We start from the raw sequence: 25,127 nt of genomic DNA on the forward strand, positions 1-25,127 counted from the left end.
AAGTTACTTAGATCAGTTTGGGCTCTTAGAGGTGTCTAACCAGAAGTGAGAATCAGTACTTTATCTTTCCATTCTAAAGGAAAGGATCTAGGGATGACTATGCAGAAAAGCACCTGGTCTCAACCAGGGAAGCTGAGCTGGTTTCTCTCTCCTTTTTCAAAGGCTGGAGAAGGAGAGAATGGAGTTTCCTCAGCAATGGGCTGAGGACGAAGCATTTGAGAGCGTGGGGTGGGCAGGAACTCCACTCAGCTCCAACCAGCAGGGACAGTCAAGGAGAAAACAACAAGGCACCTTGCAAAAACATGACCTCGATATTGTGCCAGGCTGGTCAAGGAATAGAATGTGTTGTCCTGACAGCAGAACTTGGTGCTTGTGATAGTCACTTGTCATCCAGAGTAAATGGCAAATCAATGCAGACCTTTTCCTGAGGAACACGTGGTGTAAAAAGGACGGATCCTGCATTTACCACCAGTGATGAGAAGCAGGCCATTGCTTGCAAGCCACTGGTCGACAGGTGTTGTTAAGCTGTAAGTGCTGCTGGGTATTTGGGCACTGGGTCTTGGAAGAGGAGATGAAATGCTTCTATTCCTCCTATCTTGTCTGGTTTTCTGCTGTGTAACTTTAAAACTTATACTCTGTTACAGAGCTGACTACACTGTTCACACAAACTCCTTACTAGTAGATTTCTTTATTTGGTTCTTACTGAAAACTCTGTGAGAGATATGATTTCAATACCACTGGCACCATTCTGGACTGTTCATGAGCAGTTTGCTACAACATACTCTAACCCAGGATAGAGTGAGTAGTGTAATGGCTCCATACAGACAGCACATATGCTAGTTTATTAGCAGGAAGAGTAGCTATTTACCTGTTCATCTTCACTGTCTGTCCCACCTAAACTCAAAGAGCTATGACGTTGAACAGGGTTGGAGGACTGTGGGATAAAATACAGAAGAGGGTAAGTCAAGGGAAGGATCACAACAAATCACCTGGGACTGGGTGTGCAGCATTAAAATTATGACAAAATACAAGAGGAAAGTTATGGGAAGGGTGACTGCAAAGTCCCTGCCTCACAAAATACCTCTCATTTGTTCACTGGAGACCAGACATGAGGTAGGGAACTTTATCCTGCTACAACATATGCCTTAAAGGTTGACCTCAAAGAACCATAATGCTCTGCTGGGTGTACATGCAACAGGGCAACGTGCACTTTAATGAGGAACTGAACCAACACATTTTTAAAAGTTATTTTAGTTTTTGGCTTATTGTTTTAAGAACTTTGAATTGACAAATGCTTGCATACTCACTGAAATCCAAAATCATGCACCTGCTGTAGAAAGACTATTCATAAGAAAGATAACTCCAAGACTCTCTTAGAGTCCCATCAACACCTGTTCTCATCATACTCATGAGATTCTAACTTACCAGTCAATTCAATTAACATTGCCCTGATTCTGAACTATTTCATTCTAAAATCAGTAATTGTTTCAGATTCTTCTGCAGTCCCATTACTTTTGTTTTCTCTATTAGCTTTAAAGCACCATAAATATCTTCCTCTTTCATATGTGCAGGAAACTGCCAATCTGTCCAGCTCTTTGGTGCTCAGAGACATGGGAAGTCTGCACAGCGTGTGTATCTCAGCTTGTTCTCAGGTTTGGAGTGGGACAGCCACACTAACACAACGCTCACCCATGAATACTTCACTTTCTATGCTTTCTGCCCTGTGGACCTGCCTTTCCCAAAGGCATTCAGAGATGTCCTATCAGCTGACATACTCTCCTCTTTCCTTTATGATATAGGTCACAACTGCCCCAGATGAAGTCTACATAAAGCCCAGAAAACTACTTGTATCCTTCACAGTGACGAGTCCCCCATACTTGTAGATAACTCATTCTAGCTGTGGCTGATGGGTACCATCACAAGACGCCTGGCAGCAGAAAGAGCTCTAAACCACCAGGCAGTTCATTAACGCAATCAGACTTTAATGAACCAAAGAATTACACTTGTTCCTCATTCACAAATGTGTGCCTGAAATGGATGACTCCAGTGGTGTTTTACACAAGCATCGTGTCTAAATACCATAGGATTGCATAAACAGAACAAAAAATGGCATCAAAACACATATTTGTGTGTACGGAGGTTTAATCACAAGTGAACAAAAAGGCCTTTCCCTTTCTCAAACAGATTTTATTTTTTTCAGTGCAGAAGGTCACTAAAGTGATATAACAATTGTACCTTGCTTGGTGAATCGGTCAGAACTTCATGAAGGGTTGAAATGTCAGGAGGGCTTCGAGGTAATCCATCATCCTCCGAAACTGTGCCCGCATCTTCCGTTTTCTTTCCAGTGATAACAAGTGGAGGAGATCCAAGCCTGATGTTTTGCTGCAGCTGAAGCTGTGGTTAAAGAGCAATTTAGACTTTCAATGGCATAATCTACATTTTGGAAACTTTTATCCCAGTTGCTCCTATTAGACATGAGGAGTTTTTTTATTTAACAAAAATATCTGAAGCAACAAGCTATTCACAGAAGAAAAAAAAAAAAAAAGAAACATTGAATAAATTTAATTATATCCATCAAGGATATATCCATCCATAGTCAGAACAGACTTCCATGCAAAACTAACTTAAAAATCACTTTTATTCAGTAAGTTATCCGAGACAAATTTCACCAGGCAAGAAAATTCATAGCAGTATAATTAAGTTTAGATTTAAGCTTAGGTTTAAAAATTCTCTAAATGATTACATGTGCCAGGACACCCAAATAGTCTCACAAAGTACTGTGAGCCAGCAGTCCCCAGCCCCAGGCTTATGAGGACAACTCTTCTTCCCAAAGCCATTCCAAATCCCATCAGGTTGTCACCATCCTCTGCCACACAGATCAGTAAGACCCACTTCCTACAGAAGGAGAACTTTACTCAATTTCTGGTCCACCCTAACGAGCTGCTTGTTTGTTTGCCTCAGCATCACATCCCGGCTCTGTCTACAGCAAGAATGATAACAACGGTTGTTCCTGACCAACTTTGTTTGTAAAGGAGTTTGGAGATTCTTTTCCAAGCCTGCACAAAAGAACGCCCTGGCAGGCCCTGACCCTTGAAAAGAAAACAAAGTCTGTAGCCTCACAAGGAGCCAGATGTTCCCTCAAACTAAAAAAGCTCCACACTCAGGAAACACCATTACCTGAACTCCTGGCTTAAGTATTTTGACTGTGTCAAATCTGGAATACAGACAAGGTCTGAGCAGCATTTTTGTGCTTCAACTAAGAAGCACCTCAGATCCCCAGGATAAACATTTTTTTCTGGTTCTTTGCTTATTGAACTAACTTTGGAAATCCTACACCTAAATTTTATGCTGTTCTCAAAGCTATGCATTCACTTCTATCCCTTTAAAACAGATTTAAGCAGCTGTCATTCAGTGGGATTCATTTGTCATTCATCCAATAGCTAAAGCAGTTACACAGGGTAGCACAATGCCATCCTCAACCTCCAGGCCCCCAATTTAAATGGCTTTCCTTCCCCCTTACCCTGATCAGTCAAATAAGTATCACCAGTACAGTCTGCACAATCAAGACTGATGACAAACTGCACAAAGATTGCATTACAAGGGCAAAAAAATATGACAACAACATATATGTGCATTTAATGGGAAGGAACACACAGTCAATTTTATTCTCCTCTCTCTTCACAACTTCCCATCTCTGACTTACTAAATTTATTGCATGCAGACAGTAAAGTGGTAGGTGAGAAAATCTGAATTTGCAGTTTTTCTTCTACCAGTAGAAGTTAATCTACGCTGCTAAGAAAATATCTGCTTTTGTTAGTGCTTGGCTTTTAATCTGCCTACAGTCAAACACAAAACCAAGCTGTCTTTTATGGCTATGAAAGTAGTGCTCACAGTATTAAGTTACCATGCAGGATGACACATGGATGAGGAGAGAGCACAGGGAGCTGGAGATAGAATGAAAAGAGCTTTTTTTCCTCAGTGAAGTTCTATCATACGCAAACATGACCTCCCCTGCTGCTCCTGTTGTTGTGCAAAAAATACCCTGAATTGAAGGCTGGCTTACTTTGCAGTCTCATGGAGGAACAAGTCTCTGTGTGCATCTTCTGTTTCTTAACATGTGATGAAATTGTGCTTTGCAACACGAAGCTCACGCTGGGCCAAGGAAGAATTTCAATGGCCTTTGGCTGCCTTATCAACAGTTTGTTTTGGTCTCTGGAAAAACCTTAAACTTTTATCTCAGTGCTCTGAGCTGGGTAACTATTTGAACGCAATTAACGTGGCCAACAGTTGATAAGGGAGCTGTCAAGGAGGGATCGGTATGTGCTTTGGAAGAAGGAAATGACCTAGCAGAATACAGTATCCTCTGCTGGCAGAGAACGGAAGAATAATGATATAAATAAAGCTGTCGTTAATAATGACCTGACATATCCATCATCCCACACACTTGCACAGACCCTGGTGCTAACGTGTACTGTGGAAAAAAAATGCAGCCAGAATTGGAAAAAAAAAAACAAAACAACCAAACCAACAACTCCAAAAAACACAGTACAGATAAGTGGCCTTAACCCAAAAGCAGCAGCTATGAAGTAAAGAATGGGAATTCCATTGGAAGAAGACTTACTTACTAAGGAAAGATTCAGTTCACAGACTCTTGGACACACGTCAATTGCACAGTATGGGACCTGGACAAGGCTGAAAACACCACAACTGTTCAAAGACGCAGCTTCCAGCAAGCAGAACAGATCCAAGAGTAGCAATTCTGCTTTGGATGCTTCAGTCAACAAAGATATGCAGCAGAGGCAACAAGCAACAGAGTTTCCTGGGAGACAACTAATAGAAGGCAGCACCACGAATGAGAAAAAGATGTTCTCACCTGCAAAGTTTTCACTCTTCCAGGTATGCATTCCTGAGATGACGTGTCACCTGCTGCACTTCCTGATGCAGACTCAAAAATGAAGACACTGTCATGGGACAAGGCTTTGTTTCCCATGTTTCCTTTGGGCCTAGAAGGAAGGAGGAGCAGTTAATGCCATAGGTGCAGCTCTCCAATACTTTTCCTTGCATGGTGATCTTAAAGAAAAGGGGGTGAGGTGCATCTCATTCAACAGCAAGCTAACTGACTGAGGTCATTGCTAGATGCTTCTACACCCAGGAGGGAAGAGGAAGAACTTTTTAGGATGCTAATTGAATGGAAGTGTCTATTTGAGGAGGTGAGCAGCATCAGCCTTGAACACACAGCCTAGTCTTTGTGGGCTAGAGAGGGAGTCCAGGGTGATATGTCAGGTGATGATGGCATTTAGTTCTTTCTCTCTGTATATATATCATAACAATTGTTTGGATCATCTTGAAGGTCTTTTCCAACCTAGATGATACATTGACTCTACTTGCATTTGCAAGAGAATTTCTGTATTTCTGTCTGGTAGCAGCAAAAAGAGCATCGGATGAAATACACATAGAATTAACTATAGATTTCACACAGATGACTCTTTTATGTGCAAACATTTGTGTGTGTGGCTCCAGGCAGTGTATTTTTATTTGCACTGAAGTAAAAGACACACTTTTAGTTAAGCCCCTAGATGTTTTAGCTGCTTTATTTCCAGCACTGCTTTCCCTGTGCAAAAGCTCAACTCATTCACGTGCAGCAGCCCTGAAGCTGCTGTGCCTAAGGACACGATGGGGCTTTCAACCCAGTGCCTTCACATTGCCATCAGGGAAGCTTTTCTGTTTCCATTCAAAACTCACACCTCTCAGAAAACTAAGAGGTAGTGGCACATTATGCCCACTTCTCCTTCACAGACGACCAACCTCACTGATTCCCTGCAGCACCATGGCATTTGGTACATCTGGGCTTCAGTCTCTGGATATTATTCAAAAAAGACTGCATGTTAAATGAAAACAAAAAGGAGGAGGAATGGGAAGAGTAGGAGAAGGAGGAAAAAGAAGCAAAACAATACTTCTGTCTTAAGAACAATAAACACCAAGACTGTTTTAGGATTGGCTTTGGTATTCAGCATGCCAGGAATTGCAAGGCTCAGGACCTGACTACAGACCCTTCAAAGCTGTACTTCCACTGGCTTTCAAGATCAGGTTTTCCAAACGATTTGTTCAATCAGCCTCTCTTGGTATCTATAAAGTGTGCTCATGTCATGCAGAGTCTGGACAGGACAGAGTTGTCAAATAGCACAAACATACTTTTTTTTTTTTTTTTTTTTATATAGTCCAACCAATCCTATGCCTAAGGGAAAAAAAAAATGGAGAGGTTTTACTCACTTCTTGATCTCTGGTCTTATGAGACAGTTTTAAATCACTGGAGAGCAGGGAGAAGAGGACTGAGGAAAAGAGCAACTGGACTTGGAGAAGGGCAAGAGAAACGTGTTCTCACTTACACAGTCTCTGAAGCAGACAGTTGACTTTAAGCCAGATCCCCCCTAAGGGCTGATGGGGTAAGCTCAGCCATTCCTAAACCTTTGGGACCAGGTTAGCTGAGTCACTACAATTACCTTTACCCTAAGGAGGGGTTGTGTAGCCAGTTACTTACTCCGTTAATATTACACTAACAAATGAAAAAAATAAATCATTGTTTCCTTAAACCCAAACTGTTTTTATGATGCAGTTGTATAATTACAACAGAGAGAGTGGAGAATGGTAGCACAAGGAGGCACAGGAGCCCTTAAGAAAGTAATATCCATAAGTTACTCCACCAGGAGAAACCAGTAACGTCCAGCTGCACCTAATATCTTTTTCAATGACACAGTGCACTTGGCAGCAATGCTGATTTCATGAGTCTCACACTCATGGCTTCTGCCAGTGTCTCATGCATCCAATGTCCCCTCCAACAACACACTGCAAACCCTGGGAGGTGATCGATGCACTGTCACACCTGGTCCATCCAGTCTGTAGCTCCACAATCCAAGGCCTAAGATACTCAAAGAGAGGCCTGAGTGGTTCACATGGAAGGAGGGTAAGGCTGGAAAGCAACCAAGTTACAGGCTGCAAGATACTGACCTGTGACACCCCTGGTGAGAGATATAACCTTGTTCAGAGGGCTGCCCTATTCCAGAAATAGAGCCAAGCAATCTAAGTGTTGTTGCAGCCTATGATACATCTCATAGATGGTCTATGGTTATAGGTGAAGCACTATTACCAGTGCAAGTTAATAGTTTCCATTTAACTAAGCGAAAAAAGGACAATTTTCTGAACTGACACCATTCCGGGACCAGAGAATTGTTCTGGGCACAAACTTCACTCATATGCACAGCCCTTCATTGTGGCTGACACAAAACTAGAGGCCTTCTATTGCTCCCTGTACCTAAATGGTTGTGCAAGAAAGTTAAACTAAGCAGCATTTTCATACCGAGAACACATAACTCTTTCTTTTCCCTGATCCCAACCAGAGGGCACAATTTATGCTAAAAAATAGCAGCTCAGCTTGGCATGTATTCCCTGCGCTGCAGTATTCAATCATTCTCCTCTTGTAAAGCTGATGATTATCAGACCTTCCAGGACAGATTTCAAAGACTAAAACAGATCAGAACAATCTGGGCTGTATTCAGTTTTACAGTCTACAGGGTTGGATCACCCCCACCCCTGGCTGCCCTCCCCCTCTCCTCCATGTTGGCTTTTGAAGCAAGTAGCAAAGAAAGAGGAAATTCCTGGAATTCCTTCATCAGCATTAGGGCTTGTTTTGCTCAGACTTGGACGGAGGCTGCTCCTAAGGGGCCAACTTGTGCTTTCATACTATTGCAGCAAGAGGTCTGCTTTTATTTATTTATTTTCCTTCCCCGCCAGCTTACCCAGCCTCCTTCGGTGAATGAAGTGTGTTAGCATCGAGCACGTAGATGCTGACATCCCTGATGGACTGGCTAGGTTTTAAGTTACCCTCCCCCTTGGGAGGTGAAGGTTCTTTCCTTTTCTTCTTGGCAAAGAAGTTCTTGAAAGTCTGAAATCTGGATTTTTTCTTTCCTGCAACATGAGAGAAATGAAAATTTACGGAAGTTGGAGGTATTGCTTAGCGTGGAGAATGTTTGTTCTTAAATTCTGGAGGAAGCCTGTGGAGAGCCATGAGCAGGAGCAGCCCATTCAGTTCTAATCAGCTGCTTTGTAAATAATTCAGTGCTGGAGTCCTGTGAAAGGTGAAGCTGCAGTTCTTAGACAGGCTGCCTATAAAAGAAACGCTGGCCTTCAGCTGACAATGGTGCTGCCTACTTAGGTTCCAGTTTATGAAAAATGCACCTTATGTAGAGAACACCTCCATCTACAACTGAACAGTGGTAACACAAATCATACTCAGTATAGTTTCGATAAAAAAAATTTTAAAATCTTTCACTCTGAATGTCTTTAGTTTGCTTTGTTTATTTCTGCTTTTTCTTTACTCAGTGCTGTAAGGACACAAAGAGATTAAAACTGGCAAGCGAATTTAAAAACCCTAAAACAAAAATATCTGTATTGCTCCAAATTAAAATCAGCTCCTCCAAGATCTATGGAGCAAGCTGAAATAAAGATGCTCACCTGCAGGATGTGAAACCCCCAAACACAGCAGCTCTAAGAACATAGTTACGAAACTGTTGAGTTGATTTCAGATTTTCTACTGTTGTTGAAGTGAAAAGAAATACAAAAAGAACAGCACAGACTGTAAGAGACATAATTGACGTCTTTCATTTCGAATAAACTAAGATATTTTATCATTATTATTTACATTTTCTTTCAGTGCACAAGAGCTGCATTTTATTTGTCAGTGACTCTTACACTGAAGGGTTGGTTTGGAGTGGTCTGGGCCAAGCTATTGTACCAAGACCCTTGTGGTGGACATAAATGCATATGCAGAGCAATAACATCACTGCTTATCGGAGCCAAGGTCATTGTTCAATTAATACTTTACAGCAGTTGGCATAATGAATGTTCACAGCTGGAAGATTCCTGAATAAGCAAGGCATTCTTTCCACAGTTATTGTCTTCTCCCAGTGAAGATTTAGTCAGCAATGCTCCGTCTCAACGTGTGCCCTGTACGTGTAGGGATTTCTGCCAACAAGCCTTATCAGGGCTGAAACTGTGCCACCACACAGCTGCATCACACACCACACAGTAGCCACTTTGAGAAGGAAACAACGATGCTGAGATCTGCTCCCCCATCTCCTCGTGGCTCTCAGGCCCAGTGCCAGCAACATGCATCGTGACATACAAGAATGCAGCTGCCAAGGAAGACCTGCACTTTACTTTTCCACTGCTTTGGGCTGCCTCTGGCTCTGAGCTGTCTTTCAAACAGTACAGTGTAAAACTGCCAATGGATTCCTGCTCACCTAATGAGGAGATGTGGAGCTCCCATGGAGGGTTTATCAGCAGAAGATCTCAAAAGCTGCTTCTCAGACAGTAAGTGAACGAGGTAGTCATGGAAAACAAACAGGATAAATTGACTCCCTCGTACTCCGGAGCTGAGCACAAAGCTTTTGGATTTAAGACCCTCATGGAGCTCAATGAGTTTCATGCTGGGCTCAGAGAGAGATGGTAAGAGAAGACAGATGACACAGCAATCAGAAGAGCATCGTGCCCACAGAGAACACAACTGTGTTGATCGAGACTTTAGAGTCTTCAGAAACACCTCTCCATCATTACTGCCATTCAAGCAGCAGTGACACAACCCACATGGCATTCTCCCAGCAAATCTGACAAAGGGGAATTGGTTTACACTACATGAGCAAAACAAAGATTAAACTCTTTCATAAAGCAGTGTCCCAAAATTACCAGTCCAGCAATGCCTGCAAGCGCAATCTGAAGCCTCAAAGAGCAGAAAAGCAAACTTGGCTGCATATGGAGAGCTGTCCTACACCAGGCAGCCATCAGTGCTATGGACAGTGTGAGTATTACTGATGAGTGCAATTAGAGGCTAGTATTTCCAGAAGCAGCAGGTGAATGTTTGGAATACAAACAAAAAAACCACCACTACTAACAACAAAAAAAGTGATCCTAAAAACATCTAAGGGAAAGATACAAGAGAAACAGATATTAAGACCTACCACAGAAGAGAACATTGTCAGGGTACTACTCCAAACACTTCTTTAGGTCAGAAATGATGCTAGCTTTGGAAGAGAGACTATGGAAAGGATTTGAGACCACCGCCACTTAATAAACCTCAGCTGGCATGGGACAATACCTGGGTACTGGTGCACAACATGGAGTCCTCCAGTGCAGACACACTTGTTACTTCCGTGCCTCCTCTAGACTCCAGTGCACTACTGATGTCAGGGCACACTCCTCCAGCAATAACTCCTCTTCAGCTGCATTCTGCTCAGCTGCATATCTTCAGCTGCTTCAGAGTGAGAAACGCCACGTTCCTCTCAGCTCCAAAGGATGGGCAATTGCCATATTATGGCATGAGAAAGATGACTTTGCTGTGCAAAGATGGAAACCATGGGACTGCTCTGCACTGGAGCATTTGATAAAGAAGACACCATTCAGAAGGATCATATCAATGTCCTGCTGCAAACACTTGTGTATTTGTTCTGCACGCTGTTGATGGCAGCGGTACATTTCCTTTATAGGTATCTACATTTAAGTGCCCTGTGATAAGGCCAATATATCATTAAATTGGTAGAGTGCTCTATGACAACTCAACTAATGATACACACAAAGATCTTACTGCTTAAAATGGAAGAAAGTTGTTGTATAACAAACATCTAGTCAAAACAGGGTGAAAAAACCCAAGCTCAGACAACTGCCTATTCCCCACTCACCCACTGAGAGATATTGACTCATCATTTCCAAACGCTTGCAGTTGCCAAAATTCCATTTTAAGGCATTAAAAATAAAATACTATATTTAAAGGCTACTGTCCTAACAAGCAAAAGCCTTCCTAAAAATGAATTGCTTATTCTAACTGATTGAGCTCATTAGCTTATGATAAGAAAAAAGGAGCAGGGATAATCACCTGCTTTCTCTATAAAGTTTATTCTTTTGTTGCTTTTGTTGTTGCTTTTTTTTCCGTTTGTCCATTGCCTCTTTCATTGCTTCTCCAATGCACTGAAAGAATCAACACTCTCTCTGCTCACTGCATGCTTCTTTTCCATAACAACACAGAAAATAAGAAGCAGCTTTTTCCAGTGTAAAATTGAGACTGTAAAAAGCAGAGGGAGTATCTGACTTGGGAGCTCAATGATCATATTTAAATGAAACAGTTCATACAGAGATACTCCCTTCTCTCTGACTTCCTAAGGTGTGATCAGGGCACGCTTTCCTTTTTTTTTTCTCCAAATCTAGTAGATATTTTCACCAATAAAAGTGCAGGATTAAAGACAGAGAAACCAACCAACAAAACAGGCAAGATCCTCATAAGATGCCATTATTCTAGCTTCATTTCAAGCACTCAGCATTGCCAGACAGGCAATAAAATCACGGAATTCAGCAAAGCTAGCACTGGATGCTGGTAGTTTGTAGACAGCTATGCTCTGCTTGAAAGGAGCAGCACGCACTAAAAGCCCTGTAAAACCAGTCAGACAACCAGGGAAAGCCCAACAAATTAATCCAATTGACTTGACTGTGAAGGCTGGGAATTTCAGCCCCCAAAGCCTTTGGGTCACTGAAAGCTATGAAGAGGAAGAGGTGAGACAACTCTACACGGGATGTAAACAGGATATTTTGAAAAAGCAAGGTAGGATTTTTCAGGTCCAGTCAAGTGTCCCTTGAATAATTCTGTAATAGTGCAGCAAGTTTTAACTTTCTTGAGGTTTGGTTCAGTTGGAGACAGAAATGTCACTGTTTTTCTTAGAGCCAACACTCAGGACAGCAAGGCATTTCCTGCCTTCCTTGTCACCAGGGTCAAAATTTGATCTGTTTCCTGAACACTAGCAAACTAGCACAAAATCTGCATATGTGGGTTTTCTCACAAGGTCACCAGTGTATCACGAACAACAGCGGCCAATGTGGTAAACTAGATTACAAATTTAGGAAACTGGCTGCTACTGAGCATCCAACATCACACTACCTTCACCCTTATCCATCTGCCATGTAAGGTTCAACTACCAGTCCCTTTGCCATTTGCTTCTCTTCTACCAATATTCTTCAGGCAGCAGATGTATTTCTAAAGAAAGAAGCAAGATGATTTTTGAAGCACTGAAACACTGAAGAAGATCGTGAAATGTTAGTCAAGGGAAAAAAAAACCTATCAAGTGGTATGATAGTCACTGCTGAATGCCTCAGCTTTCGTGGTATTCTTTGTATTTGCTTAGCTTCCCAACACCAGACTGAACATTAGCACAGGGGACTTGCTTTAATTAAGGCAACTCTGGTGTAAGGTATTTCCTCTTCCTTCAGATTATTCCATTCCCTCATGGCTGTTTGCATCAGCCCATGCCACTAGTTGACAAGATAAGCAACAAATGGCTGTCTGTGCCAGGCTGCAGCAGGGCACTCACAGCTCCCACAGACAGCCCCAACACAGCAGAGCTGGTTCATAGCATCCGTCATCACAGCAGACACAACAGCCAGCTCTTCAAGCTCCAGTGTCCTGTCTTCTGAAAATCCAAGGCAGAACCAGAAAATAACCAGAAAACAAGTCTCCAGTAGGGCACATTAAATGCCTTTCCTATAATATTGCCAGCTGACAAAGCCACACAGAAAAACAGTCAAAACAGAACTGCAAACCAGGTCCGTATAGATGGCCCTCTAACCTGAAGAAAACAAGCCTTGGCTTCCAAATCAGCTATACAAGCAGAGAACTCCTGCTTACCTGTGTACTCTTCGGCTGTCTCCCCTGGTTCAGGTGACTGTATGACATCTGTTGGCCCCGTAGCCATGATATAGTCACTGAAATGGAGATTAAAGTATTAGTGAAATTTTAGTCCACCTTCCCTGCAGACTGTGATCCCACCTCACTTGAAGAAAGAGTGTGGCTGGATCCTTTCTAAAGCTGCAAATGCTCATCACAAACAGGGCTCACACACTTATTTTGTTTCTCAGCCACAGAACTCTTTTTCATTAGCACTTATTTCTCCGGTCAGAACTAATAGAGCAGCCTCACGTCATGCCAGCACCTCTCTCTTCTTGAGAATCCAGGATCAAAGTTTGCATCTAAAGAAAATGCCAGCAAGGTCTGTCACGCTCCCCAGTGCCTGAATCACGAATCTTTATGCATGCTGTTTGCTACAGACTGACAGCTCCATGCACAGTTCCACGTACAAAGCATCTCAAGTAAGAGCTCTGCCGCCAGGGTTGGCGTATTACAGTGCCCTCACAGCAGGCAGCCTGTCAGCATTATTAAAATTAGTTAAGCATCAGCACTGAACCATCATCCTGGGCTATGCTACATTTGTGGAAACCAATAGATCAAATTTATTTTGGATCCAGTGCAATCAGCTTTTAGCCACAAGCTTTGAAACCTTATCGCAAGCTGGGCTATTGATCAACCACATTAGCTGATGGCATCATCTTCCTCTCTGATGAAAACAAAAGTTCAGCCTAGTTTTAAGATCATTCAATGTTAACTGGCTCCACTTTGTATTTTCCAAGGCTCCTAAAAGGGCGTCTGTCAGAAACAAAGGAACGAAGCAGCAGACCGCAAGAGTGACAGTACAAATGTCAAGCAACAATGGCAACGTGACAGTCCTGCACAGCAGCTCATAAATACTGTCCTTTGTTGGGGAAGATCCCTGAGTGATACCCTTACACAGCAAGCAATTCCGACCTGCTGTGGCAGGACTTTCAGAGGAAGAAATCTTTACAAAGGAAAATACCCACACACAAATCCTGCCCACTTTTCTGCGTGGTCGGACAATTTTCCACTTCAAAGCGGTACACTGCTGCCAACTTAAGTTGCTTAGGTGTCTGCTTGGCCAGTTAGGAAACTATTGGATTTTTTTCTCTACCAGTCACACCTCCAATCTGTCACACCGGAAAGCACCAGCGCTTCTCACAGCCCACGGACAGCCCAGCACTTCAGACAACCTCAGATAAAACGAGGAGTGCAAAGGCGATGGGACTGGCGATGGGCTGCGGCTTTCTTCTGCTTCAGTTCATCTTTAGCAGTGGCCACAGGAGTGCATTAATCCAAACAATCTCATCTCACCTTGCAAAAATACGATGAAAGTCACTGCAGGACCAGGATTGGTTATACCTTTTCTAAATAAGATGCACTGAAGAGAGTTTTGAAACAACTGTTAAATAGTATTCAGAAGCAACCATAAGTAAGACTTCTAAGATTTTTGCTGTTGGATAATGATAATCACCCAGCACTTCTCCGTTTTACCCTCAGGTTTCATCAGCTATCCTTGGAAATGTCTGCATCTCCTGTGCATTTCAACCTTCTCATGCAGACTCTGTGTTAAGAAGAAATTCTGATCCATTTTTTCCCCTTGATTTACACGTATGCAGATTGATGTTCTGATTTTTCTTTATGGAAAGGAATTTGAAATAAAGCATCAAGGAAGCACTCAGTGAATGCACAAGGACAAACAGGCAAGTCCCCACTCTTGGGCTTATTTTCACAGAACACGAGTGGCTCTGACATTTGGCTCATCTGCACCCTAACTTCTGATTTGCCCACCTTTAATACAATGAAAACGTTTGAGATCCAGGTTTGTTTTTGCTGGCTCTACATTTATTTAAATCACTCCATCATCGTAGCTGCTCCCATCAGTCCATGAAGACACTTTGACTGCCACACGTATTACAAGTGCAAGCATTTATTTCCATTCGGTGCACCTTTTATAGCAGTAGAACTATAAGTGCAGGGCAGTTCGGCTCCGAGGCAATCTCTTCACAGGCAAATCAGCTCCTGCACTAACTCAATTTTACAGCTGAGTTCTCTGGGGCATATGGAGGTCAAGTGTCAATTGCAAGGGTACATTGCCTGTCTGCAGAAGTGCCCTCACTGAGGACCCAATGGAGCCTTTGTAGACCTGATCACTGCATCATCATTCCAGCGAACCAAACAGTGACTTGAGGTGAGGGAAACATCACAGGTTTTTCCATGTGGTTAGTGTGACAAGCACTTAGATGACAAAAAAATTACAGTATTTACAGAGGAAGTGTAAGTTCCATCATTAAAAGCTTGATGATGCAGCTGAAGGAAAGTTAGCATTTAGATGGTATTTAGATGTCAAATTCTGGTGGCAGTGTGTTTTATTTTACAAGAGAAAAGCCAGCAACATTTCTGGGCAACAAATCCTAGCCTAGGGATTAATGTCATGGAGAGAAAGAGGACAAAAACTCATCAATACCGATCCATGTGAGTGCACAGGCATTAACTGGTTGAACCCTCAGACATTGACCACTGCCAGCCCTTAATGACAGCTGCCAGACGCAGTGCTGCATGTGGCCAGGATGTATTGATACTGCATGTCCATTTCAATCAGCTGCACTAACCACATGCACCCTGCACGCTCCCCCAGAGCATCACACCATGAGACAACGTTTTAAACAAATACCATACACTCACTGACTTTTAGTGAGAGAAGTATTGGGTGAAATGAATGGCCCTTTGGAGCAGCATTTTTGGTGCTTGTGTGGCGAGATGCAAAGGGACAGCTGGGAGAAGGAGTCCACCAGAAGGCAAAGCAAAGGAAGCAATACAACCCCCACAAGGTTGCAGGGCTTGCTTTATTTCAAAGCAGGCAGCAGGAGCTAGCTGGTAATCACTGCTATGCTCACCTGGTTTGGTGATTTGGATCTGGGCTCCTTTCTGTCCTATACCCAGCTTCCATCCATCACTCTACTGCAGTGCATTCACCGGGAGCTCTTCAACTCATGAGAAGAACTTATCAGTCTGCAGAGAAAGCTCTGCCCATGAACAGGAGAAGCAGCCTTGCCTCTCTTTCACCAACTGGCAGATACTTGGAATGCTCTGCAGTGACTGGGCGCAAGAAATGCAACCCCAGGAGAGTTCTCTGAACGTTCCCTTTTCCTCAGCTAAGTACATCACCTGAATGTGTGTATCACATGGGGGGAAAATGCAAAAAGAAAAGACAACTCCCTTCCATTCCTTGGTTTGTGTACTTAAGCAAGCGGCTCCTGGGAAATCAGCCCTGTACAGCACCCAGGTTTCCTGCACTTAACAAAAACCCAAGACAAAGAGAAGATCTCTGCTCAGCCCCAGAGAGGGACACTTTGTGCAGCGAGATGGCTCAGCACAGGGGAACACATGCCCCCATACAGACCTCCAGGCAGCAGCCATGGCCAGCATCCCCCAGCGCACGGCTCTCCCCTGAGCGCTAGGCCTCACAAAAGAGTGGGATGTAAGACAGGTATGCGTTCAGGTTACGTTCTTCAGTGAAAGGTGACCGGTTAAATTTTTACTCTTCTAATTAAAGCACGTTGGAGGACTTTGTTCTGACAAAATGGGGTTGATTGCTTCTTCCCTGGGAACCCTACAAGCCAACTATCAATGGACTCGCTTAACACACTGATAGTAGGCGCAGCAAAATTCTGTCTTCAGTGTCATCTCTGTAGCCCCCCTAAAGGGGATTTCAGGGGATTCACAAAGCAGAACCAGAGCCCATGAGATTTCTGTTCCATTTGCACATCCCTTGAGTCTATCAAAAACAAGGTTTTGTTGGTCTCTGTACCCAGAGCCAGAACCTGGCCCATCAGGGACACATTGAGCAGCGTGGGACCCACAGACAACTCTGTTAAAAGAGAGCACTGACCTCACACAGCTCATCCCACTAGATGTACTCTTCCAGAGCTCAGTGTTTCTAGAACAAACTGCCCATCTCTGACCCACAAGATGGTTTTGCCAGGCCACAGCTGGCATCACCGCAGCCTGACTGTGGCTACTTTATGTAGGCACAAGAGAATGTAGGCACAAATGGAAGCTGACTCAAGGACTCTTGCTTCTGTCTCCGCTGATGATAGTGAGAGCTAGGAGTTTACAAAGTTAATGAATACTGCATAATTCTACAGAGAGAAGAAGAGCTTAACAAAGGTTAAGGCCCTTTTCAAAGGATCACAAGTAATACAATAATAGTAGTCTTTAGGAAGTCTAGATAAGTAGCTTATCAATACAGCATCAATAAAAACGCTCTCCCAGGGGTCATAATTCTTCACAGCATCAGAAAAGAGCCAGCTGCTCTCCTCAAAGAGATACCCAGAGCAAACAACGTTCACATAAAGAGATGCATTCACAGCTTTCACCCTGCACTCAGCCAACACCCGCTCCCCCTGCCCCATCCTCACACCTCAGCTTCCCAGCGAAGGCTTGCCAGAAGACAGCTCCCAGCGGGCTGGACTCACTGTACCTATAGTCTGCTTTGAGAAGCCTCTGTCTGACTGATTCTGAAGGATTTCTGCTGTTCAGCAGCGCCTGAAGCAATATGTGCTGCCCTCCCGGCGAGTGTGTGTGTAACACTAATGGAAAGCAGCTGGTGGGCTGAAGCCGACTTCAAAAAAAAAAAAAAAAAAAGTAGCAGGAGGAAATGCCTTTCATACAGTCACACAGGCTCAGACTGTAATTGTGTGAGAAGCCAAAAGGATAGGAAGGGGGAAGGGCAAATGACAAAAACTATTTATAAGCTACGAGAGAAAACACGGCGGCAATGCGCTGTCAGCAGCCTTGAACCGAGGGGCTCAGTGCTCTGCCCTGCCCTGCTCCCCAAGATGCCCTCACTCTCAGCACTAAACCACTGCAGCGTGGCCTCCATGCAAACAGGGACACGGCTGCAGTGTACGGATGTGGACCTGTGTTAGCTTAAACCAGAGCAGTACCAGCAGCTGAGCAGCTACCGATCTGCTCTTAGCTCAGAGGTCCCACTGATGTCGAGCTTTGTGACAGCTGGCATCTGTACCAGCCATGTCAAGCGGCTGCCCTTGTGCCCCTAATTACTCTGCAATGCTCATTAGCAGGACACTGTGCTGCCGCTGTCGGTGTGGGGATCCCTATGGCATGCTTGCATCAGCACAGACAGCAGCACTAATATCCACCTGCTTACCAGGAGCTAAGCCAAGAGCTGCTTTTCTGACAGTGATTTATAGCACCATTTTTCCAGTGCACTTTCTGGTCTGTACAAATCAGGAGAAACATAAGAGAAATTTGTTCCAGTCAAGGCCAGCACTCACCCAGTCACTCACTAAGCACACGCAGGGCTCAGCCAGCACTTTGGACCCAGATGGACTCTCCAGAAGAGGATCATGCATCAATTGCCCCAGCTGAACTGCACCATTTGGCATCAGCGTAGCAGTAAGTCAGTGCCTTTCCCATGTAGTAATTCTTCTTTACACTGCAGAACAGCTGGAACAAGGATCTTCCACTTTTCCTAGCAAGAAGCAACAGAGGCAGCAGGCAGCCAGCAACGGCTAAAGGAATGCAGAGGCTGCAGGCAGCAGGAGCTCCCTCAGATCTGCTGCCATGGGTACAGCCGGTGAGCTTGGGAAAGGGGGGGGACATGCATTGAACACAGAATCATACAATCAGTTGAGTTGGAAGGGACCTTTAAAGGCCATCCAGTCCAACTTCCTGCACTGAACAGGGACACTGACAGCTCCACCAGGTGCTCAGAGCCTGTCCAGTCTGACCTGCAGTGTCTCCTGGGATGGGGCACCATCTCCTCTCCAGGCAACCTGTTCCAGTGCCTCATTACCCTTATTGTGAAAAAACTTCCTTACATCCACTCTAAATCTCCGCTCTCCTAGTTTGAAACCGCTTCCCCTTGTCCTGTCAACACAGACCCTGCTCAAGAGTCTGTCCCCTTCCTTCTTACAACCCCTCTGGATACTGACAGCCCGCTCTCAGGTGTCCCTGGAGCCTTCCCTTCTCCATGCTGCACAGCCCCAGACCTCAGCCTGTTCTCACAGGGAGGTGTTTCATCCGTCAGATCATTTTTGTGGCCCTGCACCAGCAAGGATGCAACAAGAGATAGCTATGGAGCTGCTCCAGTAAGAACCACTGCCTCTGGAAGTGTCCCCAAGCAGAGCAGCAGGAAGCCATGTCACCACCCCATGCCTGCAGCCTCTCGGTGCAGGAGTCAGATCCACAGACAGGCCAGGCTGTGCACCTCTGCACTGCTGCATTCAAACCAAATCCACATGGGGGTGGGCATCTTTGGCCACTGCTTTCTAGTTAGCACTTTGTAAGAGTGCTACGCTCCTGTCTTTGGATCCCTGCTTATTCTCACAAAATGTGAGGCATCATTACATCCTAGGCCTGGAAGAGGCTGGGGACGTTTTTAACAAATTAAGTTGTCTGAGCGTTGCAGGAAAAATGGGGCTGAAACAATAGCCAACGGAAGGCCAGAACTGAAACACAGGACTTCAGGCTATGACTGAAGCTCTACTTTTTTTCCAAAACAGTCCCTTATCCCTCACTTTGTGGGCTGAAGAACAGCTTAAGGATAGGAAAAAAAACATCAGATAGCTCACACTGTGCAGGGCACACTGCTTTCAGGATGAGTTAATGAAGACATTACATGCCCAGGAATTTAAAATGCACTTAAAGAACAACAACAAAGAAAGGAGTGACTAACAGAAATGTCCCGGAGTCACTGTGTCACAACACTCACTCTGTGGATCCAACTCCCCAAACAATGCAGCCAGCTCTAGGCTAGAAGAGCAAAAATCAAACCAGGCTCTGCGGACTCGGACTGCCTTTGGCAGGAAGCTCAGGAAATCGCTCCATGTGAAGTCCCAGACCCAGCAGGGCAACATCTATTGGCTGTGCACATGTGAAAATAAAGAAGGCCAGTTCCGTTTTGTGTTGAAACACACTGTCTGGCTAAACCTCATGGCCTTCCACTGCTTCTGGAATTCAGACCCCATTTTGGCTGCTGACCTTAATCAGAGCCAAAGGAAGCCCTGGGACAGCATCCACACCTGTGAGAGGAGAAATTCTGCAGCTCTGTGTGACTCCAAGGGTTTCCAGGGAAGCTCCCACTGCTCCTTCCAGCCCCAGAGGAGCACCCTGTGCAGCACAGGAGAGCTACCAGAGCCAAGGGAGGTCACCCATGTGCTTCATAGATTCATAGAACCACAGAATCATTCAGGTTGGAAAGACCACTGAGATCATCTAGTCCAACCACCAATTCATATGTGAGACTGCTCTAGGCCATGTCACTCCGTGCAACATCCACCTCTTTCCTGAGCATCCCCAGGGACGGTGACTCCACCACCTCTCTGGGCAGCTTGTTCCAATAACCCACCACTCTGAGAAGTTTTTCCTAATATCCAACCTGAACATATGCTGGTATAACTTTGAGCAGTCCCCAAGTCACTTCTGTCCCCATGCTGCTGGGTGCCTGTTCTCTTTAGAGCAGCCACTACAAAGGGGACATACTCTGAGAGTCCATTCACACACACTCCTCTAAAATCAGAGCATCTCAGCCAGTGCTGGTGTGCACCAATAGAACAGCAAGTTGCATTTAGCTTGAGGAAGACATCAGGGAGCAGAGAGGGTATCCAAAATGGTTGAAATCCAGTAGGGTGACACCAAAGAGGGCAAGGACCACAAGAGGGTACTGACAAGAGGATATTTTGGCAGAAGAGCAGATAGGGCCAGGCATTCTGTAAGATCTTAAGTGGCCAAGCGCTGCAAGAAAGGAAGCAATTAGACAATTTGCATTTTATGAAGGAAAACAATGAAATTTCAACTACTGCAATATTCTTTTCACTCAGCTGAGAGAAGGAGAAGCAATTTGCTAGAGTGACTCAGCAAACAACTCCTCTACACCTCGGTCAGGCTGTATTTTCCCCAGGTGCAGGGACAGCTTGAGGATTAACACGATGTCTGCAGCACGGTGCTGAGCCAGGCTCTCACATACACCCCCTCATGCCTGAACCTCTGCAGGGATCAGAGCTGTGCTGTTAGGTGAGATACTTACAAAGCCTGGCAGAAGCACACAGTAACATATTTCTTAGAATGAATAAGCACAAATGAATTCATCGCGAATAAAAGTCAAACATTCAGTTCTCTAATTAGCACCAGATCCTTGAAACTCTGAGGCCAAAAGAAACAACCACAACAAAAAATTGGAGCTGGAACACTGCCTTAGCTCTGGCTGAACGGTCAGAAAGTAGAACCTCTGTCTGCATGGCAACGTTCCCCTGCTCCAGCTGAGCATGCTGTTGTCCCTCCAGCCATGATGCGACCACCAAGGTGCTACAGAATGGTGACAGGCCATGTGAGACCCTGGTACTCGTGCACCCATATGAGTGCAGTAGCACGCATCGGTGCAACACAGTTAAAGGATGAGCAAGGATACATGTGGCCCAGCCTCTGCTTCTTCGTGTACCTTGCACTGGAAGCACTGCACTGCTAGCACAGCGCTGACTGCTCACAGCATGATGAGCAGCGACAGCACAGCATCTGCACGCAAAATCAGACAGGATATGAACTGACTGGCTTTAATTTGTATAAACAGTGACGCCCACAATGAAACCTTGGAGGGCCACCTGCTACCTCAGTACAAATGATTGTTATTACTGCTACTACAGCATACGAACGAATCAGAAAGCCTGCAGTTAATGTTTCCTGTATTCAAAACACTTCTTAAAACCCCTTGATGTATAACAGTTGAAACAAAAACAACTTAACTCAGAAATACACGCTTTGATAACTTTCAAGTGGGGCTTTTGGAAAGAATCGAGGCATTTCATGCTCAAGTGTATTCTTACAGCAGCAACCTGTAAGAAAAGAAAAGCAATAACAACCCAACCTTGAAATTCCCTTGAATTTTCACCCATCTCCCCATCTCAGCACTGCCCAGGTCTGGTTGGCAATCAGCTCTCGCTGTCCTACATCGCTCAGGTAAGTTATCTACTGGAAGCATAGCTTGAAGCTAGTTCCTTTTTGTCTGAAGTATCTGTAGCCAGATTTCAGCTTCTAAGGCCAACTCTAAGCCTTTGCATCACAGCTATTACATTTTCCAGACCTCTGTACAGGAAGAAAACAACAAATCAATCTCTCTCTTTTGCTGAAAGGGTACAAAGCCAGACACTCTGAGTGGCATAAGGAGAGAATATGAGGTAAAAGTATGGCAAGATGTTTTTAGGGTTCAATCTGGCAAAATAAAGTAGACAAAAACTCCAGCCAAATGGTGCAGAAGAGTGAAAAACACATTCAGCAGATTGTCCCAAGCCAAGAAGCTTCTACTCCAGTGGAATAGGAGCAGGACAGGCAGCGTTAGGGGTGCACCTCCAGCAGACACTTGGTATTGTAGTGACAGAGAGGGGGCTTCTGTGCTGAAACCAACCATAGGGGCACAGCTGCCTGGAATTCCTCTGCCTGCAGCCAGCAGATGCACCACATCATGATGGCTGCTTAGCCACCAGACACCATGCAGAGAGAAGTGTGAGCAGCAGGAGGACTGGCAGGGTGGAGTAATTCACTGGCCATAGTAAGACACAAGTGAACTTCTTTGCACAGGGATGAGTCAAAAAGAATGAATCAACAATTAGAAATAGTTGTTCTTTCTGTTAATAATATAGCACCACTGTACTAACTGTGCTCAACCGCCTGTGGTGCCATGGCTCTGCCACCTCCTGGCTGCTTTTGTTCACCCTCTCTATTATTCTTGTGTAAGAAAACAGGGCTTAAGTCTGAATGCTTTTAGTATTAAGCACTGAGCTGAGCAACCCTTGTGAGCTGAAGACAAAATGCTCACCAGTGTCCAAATGCTGGTAAATTGCCACGGACAGGAACAAGCTCATAGGTTGCACATTGAAAGATTCCCAAGGGATTATAATGCCTGGGGAGTCTTCTGTTCCATTCACCCTGTCTGATTTGGCCCCAGTGAAGAGAGCTCCCCACTTTCCAAAAAGTACATCCCTTCTCCAGTTCTTTCCCTCCTCTACCCTCCACACACCATTTCCTGAAACCAGGCACTGTCACCTCTGTCTGGAAATGAACAGCCTGAGAAGTGCTCCACATCTCAGTGTGTGCCAAGGAGCAGAGTGTGATGGGCAGTCTCCTGCCATAGCCCCTCTGCAGCGCTGTGGCTCCCAAAAACAAGATGCTGCAGGAAGCAAATGAGCTGCTGACAGTTTGGAACTGCCCTGCTCCCCACTTCAGTAGCATTTGATGGAGCTCTAAAGCACACCCAGTTCACTTGCAACAATGCAGCAGCACCTAAGCTGAAAATAAACTTCACTTGATGGAATGGTCATATCAGTCTACACTGACAATGACTTTCACCTCAAACTACAAATATATTGACCATTTTCCAATGCATCCCCTGATCGAGAGCCCTTCTCAAATGCTGAACGTGTCTTCAAGACAAGAGTGCACATTTTTCAGAATACATTTTTGTGACAGTTTTGGACCAAAAGAAAGAAATGAACTATCCCACTGGAAGTGCAGAGCTTGGTGTGGCAGAACACACTCAAATTGAAGTATGTCCGTAATTCTGGGATTGCTTGTGAAAGGCACCATGAAATCTTCAGTGACCACCTTAACTACAGACCAATTAAATATGTTTCCTTGGCGTCTGTTATAGAAACTGGCTCTGAGCAGGCAGGCAAAGCCTTCAGCCACACACTTTATATAGCTTCTAACATGCTATATTCGTCTTTGGAAATTAGCAGTTTGCATTGACCATCAGTGAATCTTACTGTTCAAGCAACCACATTTTTTCAGCTCATAATTATGTATCTGGCTAGTACCAATAACAGAAAGGCACATATTAACAGATTCTTCTGTGGGCCTTAGAAAACTGCATCGTATCTGCTTAAAGCTGATAGACTTCTCCAACAGCAGACAGGACCAAGCACAACATAGCTCTGCAACAGGGATGAGCTACAAGAGCAACAGATTTACTGCAGGAACAGTTTAAGATTACTGGTTGCCAGTGCTGGCTAAAGAGAAATAAGAAAACAATCTGCAGTTTTTATTCATCTGATTAAGATTGGTGCTGTTACATTAGGATTTTTTATTTTAGGATGACATCTCATCCAAGAGCACTAACAAAGCACAGGGGTGGGACTCAACACAGAATGATTGGCTCAGTCGCACATCACTGTTGTGCACAAAGGCAAAACGTGGGGCACTGAAGGCTGATGTGACAGCAGCGCAGGAGACAGGGACTCAAAGCAGCTCTTAGAACAGCCCACGAGCCCCTGCTGGGTGCAGCAGCTCAGAGGGAGCTCTTTCCCAGTGTCAGTGCTGGGTTTTAGTGCTGGAGCTCTGGGCTGCTTTGGCTAAATCGTTACTTGTGAGTAAGCCAATTGCTTAAAACACAAAATGCATTTCATTCACAAAGCAAACTAACTCCCACAGGTCCAACAACCACATGAGGATTTGGGGAAGCTTCTCCTTGGCACATCTGATGCTGTCCAGAAGGACAAATGTTTTGGGTGAAACTCAAAAGGAACTTAATCCAAAATTAATCTCAGGCTCCAAACATCATTGTTGCTGAAATTAATGTCTGAGACTCATTTCAACAGCCAATAACCACTGCCAAAGTTGCATGTAAATTTGTAACGAGTACAAAGTATTAATAGTCACTAATCCACTTGGGAACACATCATAGGGCTGAGACAACAGGATGAGGAACATAATCTGCACACATATCCAGTGTCAAAACCAAACTGACGAATAACAAGAAAGAAGAGTTCGTTTAGAAAAAAATGCTGCCCTTTATGCACCAGGTGGATTTCCACAAGGAAGAAAGTGATCTTATATCATATGAAAGAAGCTTCATCTGCTGCCCACCTTTTATAGCCTCTCCCTGCCTTCCACAACTGCATTCCCCCTCATTCCTAACGTAGACTTACATCCCTTCTTGTAGGCATTGTCACAAGTTTCAAAGGAGGAAAAGAGTCAGCATAGGATGGGAATGCTAACTGAAACCCAGAAAGAACTGGGAGACTTTGAAAATCCATAGTTCAGCAGAGTAAAGTGAGACACCTGGCATAAGGGGTGCAGCCTTCAGCACAGGTACGAAGAGGAGGAAGAACCTGCAAGCTTTACTTTTGAGCTGCTATCCAAGCCTACGTCCTTACCTTTAACTATCAACATTCATATCTTAAGCCTCAAGATACAATTTTGCTTGCTTTTCACTTTAATTTTCACTTTCTGTAATTCTATATGTATGCAAAAGTAGAGCCCTCTACAGTCTGCTGATGCAAATAATCATCAGATCCCACTCAGTTTTTGCAGCAGAAAATTTTCTTCCACTCCTTAGCAGGGAGAATGTGAAAGGAAAAAGAAAGCTGTCTTC

At 44.4% G+C, this 25,127-nt stretch overlaps 1 protein-coding gene across 7 annotated transcripts in view; it reads right to left on the minus strand.

Annotated features, from left to right (window-relative positions):
- KIAA1210 (KIAA1210 ortholog) overlaps positions 1–25,127 on the minus strand; it is a 51,504-nt gene that overhangs the window by 13,045 nt on the left and 13,332 nt on the right. For 5 of the 7 annotated variants that reach the window (XM_031602706.2, XM_090150346.1, XM_090150344.1 and 2 more), the window contains exons 2-6: positions 12,719–12,795; positions 7,794–7,962; positions 4,874–5,003; positions 2,236–2,394; positions 869–934 (exon numbers count right to left, since the gene is read on the minus strand). In XM_031602706.2, coding sequence (XP_031458566.2) covers positions 869–934; positions 2,236–2,394; positions 4,874–5,003; positions 7,794–7,962; positions 12,719–12,785 — 591 coding nt within the window. In that variant the 5' untranslated portion in view covers positions 12,786–12,795. The other 2 variants (XM_090150347.1, XM_090150345.1) reach the window with 2 other exon arrangements.

This window comes from Phasianus colchicus, chromosome 14 (genome assembly GCF_987193195.1).
Source record: "Phasianus colchicus chromosome 14, bPhaCol1.hap1.1, whole genome shotgun sequence".
Classification (NCBI taxonomy): domain Eukaryota; kingdom Metazoa; phylum Chordata; class Aves; order Galliformes; family Phasianidae; genus Phasianus; species Phasianus colchicus.